The following is a 21,850-nucleotide window of genomic DNA, read 5'->3' as shown; positions in this document are numbered from 1 at the left end:
CTAAAATCCATAAACAGAAATTTAGTTTTCAAATAAAAAGAAAAAAGATTAAGAACAGTATTGGTTTAATCAAGTAGGTCATAAATACCAAATGCTGAATTTCTGTAAAGTGGATTAAGTTTCCCTCAAAACACTAACATCAAGGGATGAATGGACGTTTAGAATTAGATCTCAATCTCCATTCCAAATATTGGGACAACGAGACAAGATTCGAAAAGAGAAAAATGTAATGGTGAAAAAGGATATGTTATTGAAAAGTTCATGAAACAGACAATTATCTCCCGACCAAAATAACTGTAGTCTTCTTGTATCTTTTCCAACACAATTCTATGTTGCTCTCTCTTCTTTCGCCTTTTCTACTGAGAGGGACATGGTAATTTTGGACTTTATTTGGAAGTGGGGTCTGAATATCTGTCCCACTGGTAAAACAATCTCTCAAGTAACTTTTCTGGGCGTCATTTAGATGCAATATAGTCTAAACCAAAAAAACCAACAAAGAAGCCTAACCAACAAGATTATCAAAAGTAGATCATCATTGTGAAATCCTGAAAAAAGTTAAAAGCTCATGCTTTCAATGTATCAAGCAACTTTCCCACCTCCCCATTCCTTTACTTGTCACTAGCAGAGCCCAAAGGCAATCCCATACATTGTATGTTTTCAACATTGATGAAACAAACTTTCTCACCTCCACATCTTTTTACTGTATGTTTTCAACATATTACCGTATGTTTTCAACATGTTTTTCTCACCTCCACATCTTTTTACTGTATGTTTTCAACATAGATGAAACAAACTTTCTCACCTCCACATCTTTTTACTGCTCACTAGCGTCGCAAAGGCTATCCAGTGCAAGCAAAAGTCACACCTCCCAGGATGTTCCAAAGGTTCTTTCTCTAACAATTCCACGATCTAACGCGTTTTTTTTTTTTTACTTTCAGACTGTATGTAGTACTTACTCGTGAAAAGCATTTTTTTTACTTTCAGACTGTATGTAGTACTTACTCGTGAAAAGCATTACATGACGACTTTAGTGTCCAGGGTATTGCTGCAAAGAATTTCTCCATGACGTACAGAGAAAAGAAGCTGGTTTTTTTGTATGATAGTATGGAAAATCAGGGAGGATATGATAAACATGGCCAGCTGCAAGAGGTGGCGATAATCACGGTGCGTGTGAGGAATCCAGTTGACCCATCGAAATCACATCATGTTACAAATAACTTCACCACATTTCAATCTGAGTTTTGATAGGCCTGGGCCAAGCAAAAAGTCTTCGGTTGAAGACTTGAGCCTGAAAATAATTATCCTTTCATTAAAGAATCAGCATCTTCAAATAGTAATAGTTGAAATTTCCAGTGTGAATGGTTCTAGAACAATCAGAACTCGATCTACCTGAATTCAACTCGTCACCAATTCTACAGATAGTTACATTTTTACTGTAAAATTTCTCCAGGAGCATTATCCCAATCTACTTGTAATCATCAATTATTCTAGAATCAACACTTACCACAAGAATTGCAACCATTCAAGACCAAGAGAAGTTTAGAAAGCAGGCTGACCTTCCAGAAAAATGTACCATTTGCCCGATTTTGACCTTCAGTTAAGCCTTGAAGTAGCCAGGGAGCTGGGCCAATAAGATATCACTCCAAATGTAACTCAACATCTAAACATGAGCCTTGGCACTTTAACTGAACATGTGGTGCACTATAATGACATCAGACCCTGCAAACAATTTGTGCATTAGATGAATGGTTTCATCGTATGATTCTAAGTCATAATACTTGCACTCTATAAAAGAATAGTGACCTTTGTCAATGGGCTCCAAATATTTCAAAGCAGGAACGAGAAAACTGGTGCCGTAAACAATGCAAAAGTAACATTTGAAACAAACTCCAAATTCATTCTAGGATGCTTCCTGTCCCTATTGGTTACACTGCAACCCACACTCAAGTCTGATGGCTGACAAGAGCTCAGGAGAAATAACCGGCTGAGCCCCACCCTCTCTGCCTGCTGAAGTGTTCCTCACGTCTCTTGTATTCTTTTGGACGGATTGGCCAGGTTCTTCCACGGCTCCCCAACCCCTGTAAAGTATGATTTTACTGGGTTCCCGAGAAACTAGAACTGCGCCTGTGGCTTGCTGTGAGGAAAACAGAAGAAAAAGAAGAGCTTTCAGACAATCTGTCCAGAGCTAAATGAAAGCACAAGAAAAGAGACATTCCCATAAACAGACCTCCAGCTTAGAAACAACCTCCTGGACTGAAGTCCCTTTGGCTCTTCCTTTGATATTCACTATGGCCAGAGGATGCTTCTGAAAGTGCGCCTTGATTGTTTTTGCCACTCCAGTAACAACGTTGCTCTTCCCTATGAAATGATGGCAATAGCAGAAATGCCCACTGTGATAAGTTCTCCTCATTTGCTATTCATACTTTGTTAAGTTACCAAAAGACAGATTAAAATAGGCGAGAAAAAATTGAAAATCATCACCAAGGGCTTAGCCCAAGTGGTATCACCTCATCCTGCTACATGGAAGGTTGAGGATTCAAGTCCCCAATCAGACAAAAATGATGGTATGTATACATGTCACTTGCCTATCAAATTCTTTTGTTTTAAATACGGATTAGCAGATTGCATTAGGCCAAAAAGTTATAGGTGGACCTCCACAAATTTTAGGTAATTTTGCAAAGGAAATCCAGCAATTCCAATATAATTTTGCGAAGCCTTTTTCAGTAAGGAGCATAACCTCAAGCTATCCCACTACATGTAGCAATGGTCAAAGCAACCACCAAAAAAAAAAAACAATAAGCAAGTATCCAGAACTAATAGAGGTGCATGGATATTACCTATGGCAAGCACAGGACGCTTTTTCATCTTGAGGGCTTGCTTTCGCAGAAGAAGCCTGTCTTTATTGGAAAGCCGTGCAGCTCTAAGAGGTGTCCCATTAGACCCAATTTCTACAGCTCTTTGAACTAATAATGATGAATCACTTTTCTGTGATTCATCAGATGGAGCAATGGTCTTATTCTCAGTGAAATGTGGCTCAGCATTGACAGTATGCGAAAAGCTTGTCTGACCTTGTGATAAAATAGAATATACCGGTAACCAGCTTCAGAACTATCCAAGTAAAATAAGAAAAATGAAATCAACAAAAAGTAGTCATTAAATCTTACCCTAATATTATCGGGACCATTTGCAGGCTCAACATCTCCACCTTCACCGTTCATATCCATGACAACATTAATTTCTTTAAAAACTACTTCTGCTTCAGTTAAATCAAACTTGCCCACTTCCTTTTCCTTGTATTTTAAAGAGGAATCTGCCAGGATATCCCGCTGTGTGATTTCGAGAGTATCACTTGAAGATACCATGCCATCATTTGAATTAAAGAAAGTTGAATCAACTCCATATCTTTCTCTAGCCTACAGATATAATGGTATAAACAAAATGCTCGAGTCAGTAGTGAAATTTCAGCAGACGTTGAAATGTGCCTCATCTGAATGAGGCGTAGCCTCAATGATTTCACACAGCTTAAGCCTAAATTATAGTAACACTGCCAAAAATCAAGGCCTAAGACTATCATGACAGTTGAATAGGATCTGGCCTATTGCCTTACAAAAAAATAGTATCTGGCCTATTGATAGCTAACGGGAGACGCAAGTGCTTCGAAACGATGGATATCACTGACATAGAATTGCATCCAAATGGTATGCTCCTTACCTCTACATTTTCTAGATTGCAAGCAGGAGATACTATAGAAGAGTGGTAATTAGTTTCAAGTTCAGTATCAGATCTCTTGTTTTCGGTAAGCTGCATTCCGTTTGTTTTCTGCTCTTTGACCTGGATAATTACTAATCAAACTTAGCCCATATTATATCACTTGGGTGAGGTTTGTATGAAATTAGAGAGAGAAAGAGATCACTCACCAGCTGAAGTTCTGATCCTTTTGCTGACTGCACACTGTTCGTCTCCTTGTCCTTGGCCTGGGTCAAGACAAAACTCTGTAATTTATGTTGAAAATAATTGCAAACTAACTGGATATAGGTAGAATGGATGCATAATACCCACCAACTGTAGCTTCAACACATCTATATTTCTGCCAAGCTTCAAAACATGAAGTTTCAAGGACTGCATGATATACAAACTATAATGAATCAGACAAATAAGTAGATAACATTTTGGGTCAACATCTTAACAGAACTAGAAAAAGGTATAATAAGAAAGTATGAAGTAAAGAATTCTGTACAAAAAACGAGAGCCTCGTGATTTAAAGGGAAAGACAACTGAGTCCTTCAAGTTGATGGACACCACCACTACAGACCTTCCAAGCAAACAATGAACCTAGCCAGACAACCCCAATTACCCACTTAATATGGTTTTCCTTTTAAACATGCTCCCTTTTTTAGTGGACATACAACTAGATTGGAGTTACGAACTTCTTAGTATGATATACCCACCCAACAACACACCCACAGAACCAATCTTACCTCACGACGTTGTGCTTCTTTAGAGCGTTTCATTGCTTCCCTTTTACTTAGGAGTGTCCGAGGCCTCAAACAAGTGGGTCGTTCATAGTTTTTCCCACGATACATTATGATTGCATAACCCTTACTGACTCTCTCTACTGCCACTAATATTCCACCACTTTCTGCTTCTAATGTCCGTGCAATTTCATAAACCTCTTCGGTGCTTCTCCCACCAAATATTATCTTCACAAGTTCCCGATACTTCCAGTGAAGATGCATGTTTTCGATTGTTCCATCAAAAACCCCTCGTCTACCTGTGCATGGAAGAGAAAAATACTTATCAGGGACCACTTCTGCAGAAGCCAGAATGAAATGTTCTGATAGCTTCCATAATGCTTTTCAATTTCTTTTCAGAAAGGAAGAAAATTTGTGAAACAGCTGTTGGATTTACTGATACCGCACTAGACAGCAAACTCACCCAATAGTAAGAAAGGCTTCATTCTCAAGCCAACCTTCCTCAGCATATATCTTTCTTCTTTAGTGATACCCTCTTTATCTATTTCAGGTTCTTGGGGGATCATTTCCTTCTCCAGCTCTGCTAAAAGTTTCTCTGCACTGTCTTTCTTTGCTAGTGCCTGTCAGGAGAAATATGCCATTAGCAAGCATGAAATGAGACTTGAACAGGAAGTCAGCATTAGCATCTATATGAATACTTACTGTTTGCAACTTGGTGCTAGTTCTTTCAATAGCTGCTTCAATGGACCTTGGCTTCCTTCTTTCAGAGACATGATTTTGTTTCTGGTCATTTATCCCATTACATTCATCTTCAGAACCACCTTGCACAGTCTCAAATTTATGGTCCTGCATAGCCATAACTAATGTACTGTCATCTGTAACCTGTTTCTCCCCATGAATTCCATATTTTCTCCGCTCTTCTATTGCTAAAGAAGCTGCAGCTGGCAGGAAATCCTTTCCCCTGTAAAATATAATATATTCCTTGTCCCGTGAGAGCAGGGTGCCTCCAGTCAGCCGCTGCAATGGTCCATTCAAATAAATACATGTTAATTAAGAAACTGTAAAGAAAATGAGTCATAACAAAAAGGTTTTCCCAATGAAGTTTTCTCTTCTCTTATAGAGGTTGTACCAGCCTCTGCAACAGTTTGTGGAAGTAATCCTCAAAGCTCACTTAGAAATCAATCAATTGCATCTGTAAGACTTGTCTCTCTTACAATTTCCATGTAAATTATTTCCTCTCCTCTTCATTCTATTGGTCTATAGGACCTGTGCATTGGCCCGTAACAGATTTTCCTCTTGACGATACCGTTATGTAATAATAGCACTATGAAATAATGATAACAACCAATATTTAAAATCATGCTTAAAAACTGACATATACTTAAAAAAATCAGATAATACATAATTTTAAAATGTCAGCAATTTATAATGATAGAAAATAAGAAGGAATTTCCATATAATTTAAAACCTTTAACTCTTCAGCCATCAATTCACTGTTAGTATTCTGGACTCCTCTCTTAACTGCAATTTTTGCAATCTCACATTTCTCCCAGAGCTTGACTATTTTAGCAGCCAATCCTTGAAGTCTTCTGTTTCTTCCTGATAATGACATAAAAGTAAGTGAAACGAATGTTAAGCAGAATGATAACAGCTGTGAAATTTTAGTTCACTCACGGTACTCACCTAACACAAAATGGCACGGAAGAGGCCGACCGAGTCTCTTCAGTGTTGTCATCTCATCATTTGTTAGTTTAGGTTTCACCCCAAATGGAAGGAGACGGAAGGGCCTCCTGTATCCAGGAAAAGCTGCTGGTAGAAGATCAGCATCAATAGGCAGAGGATCATATCCCCACCAATCAGTAAATCGTGGACCAAGTCCGTCTAACAGACGGTCAGCTTCTTCTGCGAGTTGTGCCTCACCAGGGAGTTGAAATCGTACTCTATTTGGGGAACCAACACCTTGTATTAGGGGTGGTTGAGCTTTGTTGCTGGATGAATTTGGTCCAGCAGAGTTTACACCATCTGTACCAGATGAGTAGCTTTCCATTCTAACGTGTACTCCACAATCCACACGTGAATCAGATGAAGTAGTGGCAGAAGTGTCATTTTCTGAATTGTTATCAGAAAAGAAGTACGGATACTTATAATTAGCACCCCTGTACAATATTATATTACTTCCAGACCTCCAAATAACCAACCCACCAGTTTTCCTCTGAGAATGTCAGAAACAATTTCAAGTTAAACGAATATAAAAAGGCAATTAAAAGGCAAAACTCCGATACTTCATCAATTTCATGCTGAACAACAACGATCTATGTCAACCAAATCCATTCACTTTCAATCAGCATCTGCATGCAGATAAAATCTTTTTAAATCACCGTAACAACAATCTCAACTGCCATCCTATATAAGGTGACCCATAAAGATATATAAATAAATAATGACGGCTGTTAAAGGCCTACACTTTATTTCAACTTTATTAATGGTCCAAACAAGTCTTTGGAATTTGTCATGAAATCTGATTTGGCTATAAAATGGCTAATTATTTTAAAAAAATAAAAACAAATGTGAAAGATGCTACTACTTGTCATCCTAAGACTTGTGAATCTGTTTCATTTTTGGTTTTCCACATGGAAACAAGTCATTCCTCATCAAATAATGACTTGATTTGTGATATCACATATATACCTTGAAAGATTTTTGGCAAAACATGTCTCAGGGAGTATAAGATGTATAATTAAAAGTGGACAACAATATTTTATCAAGATACCAAAACTTCAGAATGAATCCAAAAGAGAATATTTGCAGGTTCCAGGAGTTCAAAAAAGTACCCATGTAAATCCCATTTTATCTGCCCATTATATTGATGCTCAATGTTCTTCAACTAGACCGCTGAATTCTGAGTAACAATGTAACTTTTCTGGTTCTAGTGATTATTATAATTTATTTGTTCGTTACTTGTTAATGCTTAGCAGCCACTACATTATGGTAGCATAACAAACTTGTTAATCAAAGTAACAGACGAAAATTCCAAGAGATTTATCACTTTGATTCAAGATTTCCAAGTTTCAACCAAGTTTACACAAAAAATAATAATCACAATTGTTATTACTTAACTATGAATTGCATTTCAGATTAAGTGACTCTAACCTCCAATAATTCATGAGTCCTCTTCATGTTCATCCTACACAAATCCTCACAAGCGATCTTCACAAGCTCTGTCCGCCTCCATCTCTCATGAATCCCGTTAACAATTCCCTCCGTAATCCCCGCCTTCCCCACCTTCAACTTCTTCTTTAATCCAATCCCAATTGTCCTCAGCCTCCTCAGCTCCTCCTCCGGCACCGTCAACTCCGCCAACGTCGGCACATTCTTTCTCTCTCTCTCCTCTCCCTTCCTCTTCACCTTCTCCTTCCAAACCTCTCGCCTCAACTCATGAAACCTCTGTATGGCACTCCCCGACCCGGGCTCTGGCACCGGGTTCTCGGGCGTACTCCAGCTCGAATCAATTGTGTGCCCGACCCGGTGCTTGGGTAACTGATCAGGCAGAGGAATGAATATCTCACCGGGGGACGATGTACGGTTGGTATTGGAATTTAGGGTTTTCTTCGGGCCATCTTTGTTGTCGTCGTCCACGTAGCCAAGGCTGCGAAGCTTGTCGGCGATTCTTTGGATGGCGGATTTGGGCAGGGTTTGGGAGTTGGCTTGGGTGGCTGAGGCGGAGGTTCGGTGGAGGAGGGGTTTGGATGGTTTATTAGGGTTTTGGGAGAGTGGTGATGGGTAGAAGAAGAAAATTGGGAGCGAAGGGTTTGGGAGGGTTTTGGGAGGGAGTGAAGAAGGTTGGTGGTTGCAGAAAGGATTAGGTAGCAGCATTTGGCGGACAAGAGCGTGATTCATCATTGGGCTACAACGACTGATGAATTCGTAATTGAATTCATTTGATTTCCACTGGTTTCAGTTTCCTCTTTCTCTTATTCTTATCCTCTACTTGTCTTTCTCATTTCAAATTTTTAGAACAGTTTGTTCTTCCAATAAGCCTAGAAGGAAACTTGGAATCTTTACACACTCTGTTGGGATAATAGAGAAAATATCAAAAAGTAGTTGCCAAAGAAAACAACGAAAAACAGCAAAAATAAATAAATAAATTTAAAAATAATATTAACCTCTTAATATGAAACCATTTGTCTTTTTATTAACTCTTACTGTACATCAAAAGAAGAGAAAATTAAATTATTACAACCCAGAAACTTGTCTTCTATTCATCATTGCAGTATAGAATATGAGGTCTGAATGACTTGTCAGGAAATAATTTTTGTTTTGAAATTCACTAAAAGCATATTAACATGATATTTTTAAGAACATTGCCTGATTTTACTTTTGAGAAATGGAACTTATTATTGGTGTGACATGATAGAACTATTGCTTGAATCATTTGTCTTCACTGCTTAGAATTTATTATTATTATTATTTATTAATAGATGTAAACAAGTCTAACCTCATGACCTTTGGAAGATAACAATAGGCCAGCTTGATACATTAAACTCTCATATTATATGGTCAGTATGCAATTTGATTCCCTTTTAGGTATTAAATTGATGTTATCTTTGATAGTATCAAATTAGTGCTTTGAATTTAGAATTAAAATAAATTTAGTTTAAAATTCACCGGATGAGAACCCTTTTACTGGATTAGAGAAACACTATCGGGTACATCTTGTATTTTTTTTTTTTCCCTCCGGTAAACCTTTTTCTCTTTGAAAGTTGTGAGACAAGTTTTCTAGCTTGTGGCGCCAAAAGTACACTATATTACCCTAATCAAATTGATGTAAAACTGTAAAGCAATTGGAATTCAACTGCTAAATGATGAATAGCTTGGAAAATTAAACATTATCCGACCAGATATCAATCCCTAGTATGATCCAAAATTCACTCCTTACCGCAATTTTTGAGTACCAGCAAACTCAAATGGCAGGATTAAATAATGTGATCATTGGTAACAGAAATTTGCAAGTTTTCTTTGCACGCTTCGGTGATCTAGTGAGACTCGACAGTAGGTTTTTCCACGAAGCCCTCTACATATGTGTAACTCAACAATTGAGTGTCCATGCTGGTGATGATGATGAGTTATTAATGCAACAGATATAGAAGTGGGTGAAAGCAAGACGAGAAATAAGAAAGTCATTGCTCCAACAGCAAGTTTTATAAAGGATTTCAAACAACAGCTACTAAGCAACATTAGACACTCTCTTGATTGGTAGTTGAGTGTTGTTCCTAAGCAAAAAAACATAAAAAGCTTTCTACTTTATGAGTAAGAACTAAAGCCTATACCAAGCCTTCCAAATACACCAAATCATATCACACACACCCTTCACGAAATAGCTCTAATCTTGTTACAGATGGAAAACTGCCATCCCATATGCAAATCCGACAGACAACAACCCCTTATTAAGCATAATGGACCTATAAGATGGAAAATATGAAGGGAAAAAAAAAACATGAACTCCCACACTAAAGCTATTTATAGTCGGTATTTCTAGGTCGAAAGGAGGGTTTTTGGCAAAGAACAACTCAGAAGTACTTGACTTCAGTCTGAGATGAAGCACACCCGAAGACAAGGCTGGAAATTCGGTATAAGCAATGTAAGGTCTAGTTAGAGTCAAATATAGCAAGCTTCCCACTAGGTTTCGATGATTTTGTTAATCACTCGCTTCCCACTGCTAAGGAAGAGCAACAAACAAAATCAAATCAAATGGTTGTTTTTTAACCAGTGCTCCCTTTTGGGTATGCAGGTATCTCATTACCAACCAGCCAGATGATATGCCCTGCAATGAAGAAAAAGGGCTATCAATTTTGTGGTTTCTTTTCTACTGTCAGATGATCAAACATTTACCCGTCATCAGTCATCACTAACCACTCGAAGAATTCACCATGTTAGGGACTGATGGAATCTATGCATTCTTCTACCAATTAGATTGAGACTCATAATATATTAGCAGCATGTTCATTATCTCACAAACCTACTCTGAGATCCAGTGATTATCAGTCAAATATCCCAAGGAAGAAAAAGGTATGGCCAAGTTCCAAATTTTAGACATAGCACATTCCCCTCTTAACACCCCATTGATTACTGGCAATGATTAGGCACGGAGTGTTCCCAACAGATAGATGCTACTTATCAATAGCAATGCCTTAAACTCATGTTTCATCATTCATGGCCAGACTAGAGTTTTATTCCCTTTAACAGATACATGTTGGAAAATTTACTGTCCTATATAATCAGCGAAGCTCATGCTTGTTAAATAAACTAATATAATGGCAGCACAGAAAGTATGCAAAGCAAAGTCAATAAAAATAAATAAATAAAAAAGGAAGAATAATTAACTTACCAAAACGCCAATTAATGCATACCACTGGACAGCAAGAAGCATTTTCAATCAATAAATATCAAATCAAGAAGCTGAAAGAGAATCATTTAAGTCTAAATTGTGATGCAATTATAGCATAAGATATTCCACAAAAACTTCATCTGGTAAAAGCAACTAATAAAACATAGAATCTCCTTCCTGTTGTTCCCAAATCAATGATCATACCCCCCTACTTCTATTCTTTATCCATTTTTACAGTCACATCGAAGACCTTGTATCAAACATAGCCAAGATAAAATAATGATTGTTACAAAGAAAACTAATATGTAGAAATAAAATTGAATGCATATCATCTTAATTTGACTGTATATATCTAAATTATTGCAAAATTATTAGAGACCTTAATATTATCTAACGAAAGATTACAGAATTGCAAAAAGAAAAGGCAGTAAAACGTTTGGGATAAAGAACTGCATTATAGTAAAAAGGCAGATGATAACAACGGTTTGCTACTTATAGGGAAAAGGGGGGAAAAAGAAAGTGCAAGCAGTGCAGTTTGTTAAAGACCATAAAAAGAAACACATGAATAATTTAGAAACTCTTAATGGCCTTCCGAGAGAGAGGAGGAACTGGTGTCGGCCACATTGGAAGCACAAATGGAATCAGCACGCGCCAAGAAAGGTTGTGTGCACTGCTAATGGGAAGGAATGTAACGTCCATCTTTTTTGTTCGCATGCTATAAGACACGATGCAACAAAGCTCTACGCATCTTAGATACACCACATCCAATTTAAATGGATGGAAAGCTAACGGAACAAAAGTCACCCTTAACAAATTTCCATTTAAGTTAGGATCATCCGACCAAATGTCTCGAAGTGTGGCTTGATGCTCCAAATACCATTCCCCTTTATCATAGTCTTTGAGTTCCCACATGCTGAAGCAAAAATGGTTCTCTATATCAGGAGCTGTCTCAAAATATCTCAGGTGTCCCTGGCACTCATCGCACATCCGGAAAATTCCATCATATTTGTAAACACTTGCAGTGTCCCTGCCCTCGGGCAAGTTTATGAGATGGCCCTCCCTAGCATTCTTGTAAGGGTCGAAGGCCACCATTCCGTGTTCATAAGTAAACCAATGCAGTATCCCATTAAAGAGAATAGGGCCAACGCCACGTTTGAGCAATCGAACACCATGAGCCACAAACAGCTTAACCTCCCTCCATTCACCTGTGTCGGAAGAGAAGGCCTCCAAATTGAGCACATTAGACTCCTCAGGAATCCATTCGACACGCACCACCTTGTAGCTCGTTACCACATTTTCATCATTCACTCGGCTAACAAGCCCTTCCCCAGTATATGCAGGGCGGAAATGGATATTTTTTCCAGGTCTAGGCAGGCTAACCCACTGTCCGGTAACCGGATCGCACACATAGTAGATCAAAGGCCCCAACAAACAATACAAAAACAACCCATTACTCATTGCTAAGACCTTATACTGATCCAATTGTTGTTGTTCTTCAAAAGAAGATAGAAACAGAAGAGATGATTTCTGGGACATGTACACATCAGGACGAAGACGGCATAGAATTTCTTGAAAACCCGAAACATAAATGTACCGATAAAGGATTCTGAAGCACTGAGACGATCGATTGATAACATAGGAGCGAGCAAAAGAAGGATCGGAAATGATAGAGAGCCAGTGTTTGCATACACATTTGAACCTAAAGATTGATTTTACAGGCAATCTTACAAGAATTTCTAACAATAGCCATTCTTGAAAGTAAGTGAAGTCATTAAGAGAGTTTTCAGCATCGCGATCTGGTGGTTGTTCAGATTGAGGAGTGATGGGTTCGATTGTGCTTACCTGTGTCTGAGGATGTCTTCTCTTTCCGTTGGTGTTGAGATTGGTAATTTGATGAAGATGACCAAAACCCACATCGAAATCATCATCATCATCATCATCTGGATTGGTTCTTCTGATGCTGCTATCCATGTCTGGGCAGTTGAACGCAGGTTCAGTTTAACCCCCAACTCACGTCAAATGGGGATGCTACTTCCTGTCCGCAACCGACCAACTTGACCTGATTATTTGTTAGATTCTCTCTCTGTGTATATATATTTATTATATACTAGTAAAAACCACGTGTCAGGCACGTGATTAGATATCTACTGTAAATATTAAAGTATTAAAAAAAAAATTAATATTTTAATTTTACTACAAATGCAAATTTTGTTAAACATTCAAAATGTCTTAGTTAATTTGTCTAAGTATTAACGAATAACTTGCTATTAAAAGCTTAGTCACACAATTAGGTCAAAGAGGTCCGTTCTCAAACTCTACACGCAAATTTGTGATTTGAGAGTGTATTTGTACAAAATTCACGAATTTAATTTTTACAATTCACGAATTTTTTTTCCTAATTCATAATTTTTATACCAATTTATTTTGTGTTAATTTTACTGACACCCCCTTTAAGTTTGACCAAATATCAATCTCAAACATCTTTCAAAAATAACCATCACTTAAATCCATTTTAGCTTTTCCGTCACTGTCTCCCTTAAAAACAAAAGAAAATACATCTTTACTCCTAAATTTTTTAATCATATTTATTCACCCCTAATTAAAACTCTTACTTACTATCACACTTTTGTCTCTGTCTCTCTCTTCTCTATAGATACAACCTCTCTCTCTTCTCTACAGGCACAACTCTACAACCCAAATTAACAAAACCACTGTGTCTCTCTCTTTTCTACATTTACGAGTCACAGATTAACAAGACATGAAACCCTAGTTTCAGAGTGCCCCTTTATATATATATTAAGGCTTTTTTGTCTCTCTCTCTTCTCTACAGATTATTACCCCCACCTACCCCCATATATATATATATAATATACATATATATATTTAAAGAAAATTTAATTGTAAATTTACGAATCATTCAGGATAGTTTAATCCTTTAAAGAAATAAGTTAGTTAGTCAAAGTAAAGTCAAATTAGAGTAAACATATCATTTGAATCATTAAAGAAACAATTTAGTGGATTAAACCAAAGTCAAAGAGTAAGAATGTCTTTTTACATGTAAAAAGTGGTCTGACACACCTGTCAATTAACTTTTGGGGTGTAAGTGAAAAACAGAATAAACGTTTATAATATGAGTGATAGTTATTTTCGAAATATATTTGAGGGTTTCGAAATATATTTGAGGGTGATATTTGGCCAAACCTCATAAGATATCAGTAAAATTATCCCATTCATTTTATATTGCTAAATTTGTTAGAGTTCCAGTGACATGGAACACCTTTATCACCATGGAACACCTTTATTACCATATATGCATTTATTACTTACATTGTTACTCAATATATACATTAATTACTTAAACTCCACGTGTGCCCTAACTGTATGGCATTGCTATACTATATATATATATATATATATATATATATATATATTAATTATACATGTTTAAAAATATATCACTAAAAAACTTCCCAATTGGAGAATATTACAAATAAATCACGCATCTATTTAGTGAGAAAAGTTAACATATTTATTACATATATCATTAATGAAATAAATAATAATAAATATATTTGCATATGGATTTAAATAAATAAAAAAATATAAAATATATATGTCATGACCTAATATAATTTTATTTAAACATAATATACAGACGCTTTCAAGACGCTCTCGCTTTCATAAAACGCTTTCGCGCTCTCGCTCCCGCAGTCGCTCTTTGTGACTTAGATTAAAAGTATATAGAAATTTTATTTAATACATATTTTTTATTTTATTTTTTTAATATACACTTTTAATTACTTTAATAGTTACAACTCTTGATGTTACTCTCAATTTTTACCTCATTCATCATTCATAATCTAAACCAACATCATACCTATAACTTTCTTGAAATTTAATTATTAAAAATGAAATGATTCTGAGATCAAAGGGCTAATTTCAGCTCATTCATATTTTTGGCATTTCACATTATAGATATAGCATAAATTATGGAAATTTGCTGGTATGTAATGGAGAAAACATTGGCAAAAAGATCCTTTATTTTGATAAAATTTCAGATGTAATAAAAAAAAAATTACAGAAAGAAATAACTACTGTCATAACAACACGAGTGACAGCAATATTAAGTACTCTAAGGTACTTGTTAGTTAATATATACAGTATCATTGCTCCTGAATCTTATAAAGAAAAGAGGAAAGAGGTAAATTCTTGTGCACAAACCAAGAATAATTAGAATGCCACATTTATTAAATTCTAGATACCAAAAATTTTAGCTTAATGGTGAGAATCATAGACAGTAACATGCACTTATACAGCACCATCTTTGTCATCATCAGAATCTAAAATTTACTGTACAAGTAAAATGTACGTTGTTAACTAATTAAACAAATGCTTCATAAAAAAAACAGTAGCAACGAAGAAGCTAGCGTTTCTTTTCAGAAGCCTTAATAGTCTCTTCAATGAGGATCTAGTACCGGATCGATGTTGGCCTTTCGAAGCCCAGATGGTACTGCTGGCCAGATTGGGAATAGAGACGGCATCATGGAGCTCCAACATATGGTTTTACTGCAAAGGTGACGAGAAAAAACTTCCAAACACTTATTTTGGATACTATAAGATACAATGCAAGGAGGCTTCATGCATCCTAGGTAGACTATATCCAAGTTACATGGGTGGAAAGCTAATGGAATAAAATTGGCAAGTAACAAGGAGGCATTTAGGTTAGGATCATCTGACCAAATGTCTCCCCGCCTGACTTGATGCTCTAAACACCATTCCTCTTTATCGATCATAGTCTTTCAATATCCATATTTTGAAGAAAGTGAGATGATAATTCAGGCCTGTGTCGGGAGGAGCTACCTCAAAATATCTCAACCGTCCTTGGCACACCTCGCATAGATTGTAAAGTCCACCATGTTTGTATGCATTGTCAATGTTGATATTCTCGGGAAGCTTCATCAGTCGGCAATGCTTAGCATAAGGGTCAAACGCCACCATTCCATCTTCATAAGTAAACCAATGCATTATCCCATTAAAAATCAAGGGGCACCGACAGTGCCACGATTGAGCACTAATCGAACAGGCTCAGTGAGAGACCTTTCTATCAACGTCCATTCACCAGTGTTTGAAGAAAGATTGCCAATTTGAACAATTCAGACCAATATTGCTGCTGTTTAATACACACCACCGTGTAACTTGTAACCACATTTTCCTCATTCACTTGGTTAACAATCCCTGCGCTCATATAATCGCTGTTTGCTCCGGGCAGAGTAACCCAATGCCCTGTGACCAGATCACCCACATAGTGAGTCTGTGAATCCAAAGAACAGCACAAAACCAACCCGTTGCTTGCAGCTAAGACCTTAAAGAGTTTAGCTTCAGTTTCTTCTCGAGAAGAATAAAGACACGAAAAAGATAATTTTTTTGATTTGTACACATCAGGAGGACACAGACGATTGAGCACTTTTTGAAACTCCGACGCATATATGTACCTATAAATGATTCCGAAGGATGGAGATGGGTCACTCATTCTTTGAGAATTATAGGAGCGAATAAAAGAAGGATCAGAAATGAGAGAGAGCCAGTCCTTGCACACACATTTGAATCTCAAGATCGATTTCACCGGAAGTCTTAAAAGAACTTCTAGCAGCAGCCACTCAGGAAGCTCATACTGTTCACAACTTCTTGTTGAGAATTCCATTCTAATCAACTGTGTAGAAGATGAATTGTATTAAAATATGGTAAGGAAATCATTAAAAGAAAATGACAGTGAATTTTACGAGCAAGATAGGTGCCGAGATATACTACAACAATTAAAAGAACATTTTGTATTATCAGAGTTAAATTTCTATACTATACTTGTTGGAAAACGTGCAAGTTTTAAAAATTTTTCGAGGGATTTAGATTCATAGATCTTGATTCATCACATAGAGACAAGTTTTATACAAAAATAAAAATATGATGTATCATTCAATTAATTGATTGAATACTTACATCAAAGGTCTGAGTAAAACCTTTAAAACTTTCCTCTAAAGTGAATGTTCTCACTTATTGTAAATCCTTTAGCAAGATGCCTTCTCCTTAGATCTCCATCTTCTTGGTAATTATTTTGCCTTTAGAAATCACTCATAAACCTCCACGAATTACCTTGAAAAACTAGGCTTGTGGGAGCCTCCATTAGATGAGAACATAAACCCTAATTTTCTAGAGAGAGAAAATTTATTCCTTTTTCCTTCTCATAAAAATCACCCCCTAAAATATACATAGACCATGTATATTTATAGGCAATATAAAAATAAAGAAAAGGAAACAACAAATCCTTCTCCATCTCTAATTCATATGTCTCAAATCTAATATGATTCTAATATCAAGTTGGGCTATGAGTGAGAATCCATTGGGCCTATTATTTTATTAGCTACAATGAATTAATGATTGGCCCGGTCCATGGACCCAATTTAAATTAATTCATAAATTAATTTCTACTCCACTAAAAGAAATTAATTGAACTCCAATTAAATAATAAATAACATCACTTTGACCCCTCTATGCATAATTAGTTATCGGATAAATATAGCCATCAATCCGACTACTTAATTAATATATTTATTTTGGTACCTTTGATTATTTCTGGCTCGATCACAATAAAACATTTTTTTGACAAAAATAATAATTTAAATAAATAAATATATATAATAAATCATTTTGTCTAAAAACACACGAAGGCCTTCGAATTTACTTTGTGATCAACCATAATCAATACAAAATAAATACAAATAGCAATGATGCAAATATTAAAAATATAACCTTCTAACTATTAATTACATAACTACCCAAAGTGTCAGTCTAAGGATCCCGAAGAGTCCGCCGAACAAATCAAAGTAATTATTAATTAATAAAAGAGTCTATAATTTTCTCATACTTAAGAGTCAAATGCCATGACGGTGATAGGGAGCAATTGCATACGACGGCTCTCGCAATATATCTCAACCTAACGCGGATCCAGTTCAAATCTTAATTAATTATGAGTCCATCCACAATTACCGACTATGAACCATTTATGATTACTATTTATATATCATGCATTGATTGCCATCACAAACATATATATAAATATCCCTTGTAATCAAATGAACATTATCAATTCTATAATGAATCGAAATATAATACATTAAATTCACCAATTGTATAAAACATAAATATTTCATAAACGTCAGGAACATATGTCACTTTAATCCAAACAGGAATTTGCTATGCCAGGGCATATAAATCCCAACAGCTCCCACTTGCCCTCATAGCCAATTCAAATTGCACCTAATTCCAATGTTATCCAGATGATGATCAAAATTATTGATCAATAACACCTTTGATAATGGATCAACAAAGTTGTGTTCCAATACAATGTTCTAGCTACAAGTACATTTTTTTGCCGGACAATATCATGTTGAACATGATACTTCCTCTTAGTGTATCTTGTTCCTTTATAGAACCGTGGGTCATTGGTTTGGACTACTTCTACACTATTGTCGCAATATAGCTCGATAGGTAGGCTAGTATGCTCCACAACCTCTAAATCAGTGAGATCAAACCAATAGGCTTCCTTTGCCGCCTTTAAGGCTGCAATATATTCCACCTGCAGGTTTGAATCAGCAGTTGAAATCTGCTTAACAATCTACCAACTGATTTCCCTTTCATTAAGTGAACATACACTAAGTCATGAACCTCATAGTATCTACTTCTGATTAAAAATCAGAATTAGCATACCTGACTAGGACCATATCATCACATCCATAAATGAGTATGATATCATTGGTTCTCCTTAGGTATTTAATGATATTTTTCACAACAGACTAGTTGTCAAGTCCAGTATTGGACTGATCTTTACTGACTATCCCTATTATGTAGCGGATGTCCTGTTTGGTATAGACCATGGCATATATGAGACTCTCATATGCCGAAGCATATTGTTCCAGTCTCATTTGCTCAATCTCCTTTGATAGTTTTGAAAAACTACTTACTAGAGAGAGCAATCCATATCAATAAAGCAAGAACTCATTCTTTGAGTTATGCATACCAAACCTGGTCAAAACTTTATCAATGTAGGATTATTAACCTGATCTTGCAAAAGCTCGATCCTATGAATATAGCTTACATCTTGAAAATCTTTCATTTAAAAGTAATTGAACAACTACCTTTTTATTGATGACAAAACTTCCACGTCATTATAAATGAGTAGGATGTCATCAATATATAGAATTAAGAAAAATAATGACATTCCCTTGTACACTTATGATTTATTCACTAAGAAATCTTCTGATATCTTTTTGTAGATTAACTTGCCTTCCATAGGTATCACCCTACTAGAAAATTCTACAAGATCCCAGAATTTATTAGAATACATAGATTCCAACTCTGATTTCATAGTAACTCGCCAAAACGATCTGTATCCATATCGGTTCACGCTTCCGTGTAGCTTACTGGGTCCAACTCATGTTTAACAGGGATGTCCATAATGGTCTCACCTAAAAACATGATTCTGTCGGTTGGATAATAATCCTCCCACTACATTAATGTACCGATGCAGGAATCTGTGTACTAGATGATGCTGACGCATCAATAGAGAATTCATATATTATTCTCAATCTCTATAATAAGTGTGTTCACATGTGGTACATCTGGTACTCATACCATATTCTCTAACATTATGTTACTAGGTGTGTGATTCATAATATGATTCTCCTATAGATAAACAGTGAGTGTAAACAATCAACTTTTATCATTGAGATCATAAAATAATCCGTCCTAGTGACATTTTAGAGTAGCTATCAAATCTATTATGCGTATGATCTGTTTCCAACTTACTTGTCCATATTAAGCGCACATGTGTAAGACTACCCCATATGCGCATGTGATTCAAACTAGGATTTAGTCAAAAACACAGCTCAACGGTATCCTTGAGACAGACTAAGATGGAATGCAGTTCATAATACGCATCGATATCATTAAATCTAAACTCTTAAATGAAAGAGATAATGTGACATAACTGATCATAGATCTAACCATGTTAAGTGGAATTTTGTTATTTCTATTTGACACCTAAATGCATTTAGCGTCAATTGCGGAAAACTGGTACACAATACCCTCATTGACCATATAGTCTTTGCACTATCCGAAGAAATACTCATATCCTCGATCAGATCGAAGTGTCTTGATAAGTATACCTAATATGTGCTCCACGTCAGTCTTGACCTTCTCAGAATATACCAAGAGTTTAAAACTTGTGTTGCATCAGATAAACTTATCCAAAACGTGAGTAATCTTGCTTGGATGTTCATAAGACCACACGTGTCAGTGTGTACCGACTCCAATTGTCCTTTATATCTATTTCATCTGGCTGATTAAGCCCTAAGAGTTATCTATCCTTCAAAACAGGGTTCACAAGTTTGGTTTAGGCTCCCCTGCCTCACTAGGTAATTAACCTTCTTTGACCAATCTTTGAATCTTATTTTGATGATAACAACCCAAAAATAGACATTAAAAATACAATGAGTTAGGAATAACAATTTTTCTCTTAACATTCAATCTAGAAGATGCAGCATTAGTTTTTACATCCTACAAATCTTAAGAGTTTGTGATTATAGTATATTAACCATCTTTCAATGCACCAGAAGCAATAGCATATTTATTTAATTTTATAAAACCAGTTTTACAAAATAACAACACAGTTTTTATAAACCATAAGTGAAACAAAAATTAGATTGCGTCTAACTTCTGTGCATAAAGATAGTTTTCTAATACTAATATCCTCATAATCTCTAATTTCAGATGTAATACTCCCACTGACCTAACTACAACCTTAGCATCAGGTCAAAAGATAAATATATATCCATATCATCAAGGCTTCTGGATTCCTGAAATCCTTACGATGAATTGCAAACATGTTTAGTGGCTTTAGAATCTATCCATCAGAAATTAATAGATGCAACCACATAACATGGCTCAATGATTAAATATATATTTTCCTATGCCACGTCATTGCTTAGACAGTTCGTCCTATAGTGTTTTAGTTAATGGCAAAATAAACAGTTTCATTCGCCCTCAACATACACTGCCTTATTCCCTTTAACCTTTTGGATACCCATGTTTTGTGCTAGCCTAGTCCTATTATCATCCTTCTTCTTTGCTTTGCCCGTCCACTTGGGCCTAGAAGAAGATGGTATAGACTAGGTTAGATTGATAGGAACGCCTATACTTTTGATTATCCCTTCATCTGTTACCAATTCTATAAGAATATCAGCGAGTGTGAACTCAAACTGATTCCTTATTTAGTTCACTCTAACAGAATCGAACGAGTTTGGTAACAAGGTAATAATCATGTCAACCTGAAACTTACCACTCAAGTCAGCCCTATTGATCTCCAGCTAATTTTTAAATAATAAACAATCATTTTCCAAAATTCGATTTCATACTGGAGTTCCTTAGGCTATCTTGATGCTATTCAAGTCTGATATAGTACTTTGGCATACTGTCTATCTAATCTCACCAAAACATCATATTGACATTTAACATGATGCTTAAAGAAAATAAAATAATGTAAATGTTAGCTTTGGAGCGTATTCGAGATAAACTCTTGAATATTGCACCAAGTCATCTCATTTGCCTTATTTCACTTATTCAAAGCATTAATGTTCTCTTGGGTATCTTAAAGTAAAAGGATTAGGTTTAGGAGTAGTAAATACGTTTGTACCCTTACGTTGTGAATAAAATATCTAAATTCCTTTCCCAGTCAATATTAATGAGGTCCAGTTACATTGAATATGTAAGCAAGCAGATAAACTGGATTAAACATAATTAAATTGAATATAAATGCATTCATACAATATGCAAGGTGAATTATTAATACTGTCATGCATATTTAAAATTAAAATGAGTTTGTTTACCACATAATATAATAAATCTCAATCGAACAAGAGATCATTATCATTATTGGTGAACA

At 35.9% G+C, this 21,850-nt stretch overlaps 3 protein-coding genes across 4 annotated transcripts; all 3 read right to left on the bottom strand.

The window, feature by feature from the left end:
• Positions 1-1,289: 1,289 nt before the first annotated feature.
• Positions 1,290-8,553, bottom strand: LOC132285152 (CRM-domain containing factor CFM2, chloroplastic). Of its 2 annotated transcripts, XM_059787321.1 has the most exons (14): positions 7,623-8,550; positions 6,156-6,684; positions 5,941-6,071; positions 5,175-5,489; positions 4,936-5,092; positions 4,479-4,771; positions 4,060-4,119; positions 3,918-3,974; positions 3,712-3,831; positions 3,165-3,413; positions 2,838-3,063; positions 2,228-2,358; positions 1,804-2,134; positions 1,290-1,719 (listed from the first exon to the last, which is right to left on the bottom strand). In XM_059787321.1, the coding sequence occupies exons 1-13, from the start codon at positions 8,370-8,372 to the stop codon at positions 1,919-1,921; spliced, it is 3,234 nt and encodes a 1,077-aa protein (XP_059643304.1). In that variant the 5' UTR covers positions 8,373-8,550; the 3' UTR covers positions 1,290-1,719; positions 1,804-1,918. The 2 variants fall into 2 exon arrangements, with proteins under 2 accessions (XP_059643304.1, XP_059643305.1); XM_059787322.1 differs by lacking the exons at positions 1,290-1,719; positions 1,804-2,134 and having other exon boundaries at positions 2,838-3,068; positions 7,623-8,553.
• Positions 8,554-11,427: 2,874 nt separating this feature from the next.
• LOC132282228 (F-box protein At1g49990-like) lies at positions 11,428-12,828 on the bottom strand. The gene has a single exon (XM_059783835.1). The coding sequence runs from the start codon at positions 12,826-12,828 to the stop codon at positions 11,428-11,430; it is 1,401 nt and encodes a 466-aa protein (XP_059639818.1).
• Positions 12,829-15,961: 3,133 nt separating this feature from the next.
• On the bottom strand, positions 15,962-16,558 carry LOC132282227 (putative F-box/kelch-repeat protein At1g15680). Its single transcript, XM_059783834.1, has one exon. It carries the CDS (start codon positions 16,556-16,558, stop codon positions 15,962-15,964), a length of 597 nt encoding a protein of 198 aa, XP_059639817.1.
• Positions 16,559-21,850: the final 5,292 nt, after the last annotated feature.

Source organism: Cornus florida, unplaced genomic scaffold, assembly GCF_030987335.1.
Source record: "Cornus florida cultivar Cherokee Brave unplaced genomic scaffold, ASM3098733v1 CherokeeBrave_3.0.0_Hap2_Chr11, whole genome shotgun sequence".
NCBI classification, from domain to species: domain Eukaryota; kingdom Viridiplantae; phylum Streptophyta; class Magnoliopsida; order Cornales; family Cornaceae; genus Cornus; species Cornus florida.
This window is presented reverse-complemented; position numbering and strand designations above follow the sequence as displayed.

What these genes read in the sequence shown, in the direction of transcription:
- LOC132285152 (XM_059787321.1), bottom strand. Translation starts at nt 8,372, where the DNA reads ATGATGAATCACGCTCTTGTCCGCCAAATGCTGCTACCTAATCCTTTC. An exon ending in TGATGGCTGAAGAGTTAAAG is followed by an intron (nt 5,490 to 5,940) that starts GTTTTAAATTAT and finishes GGACCATTGCAG; the next exon opens with CGGCTGACTGGAGGCACCCT. An exon ending in ATGGTCCCGATAATATTAGG is followed by an intron (nt 3,064 to 3,164) that starts GTAAGATTTAAT and finishes TCACAAGGTCAG; the next exon opens with ACAAGCTTTTCGCATACTGT.
- LOC132282228 (XM_059783835.1), bottom strand. Translation starts at nt 12,828, where the DNA reads ATGGATAGCAGCATCAGAAGAACCAATCCAGATGATGATGATGATGAT.
- LOC132282227 (XM_059783834.1), bottom strand. Translation starts at nt 16,558, where the DNA reads ATGGAATTCTCAACAAGAAGTTGTGAACAGTATGAGCTTCCTGAGTGG.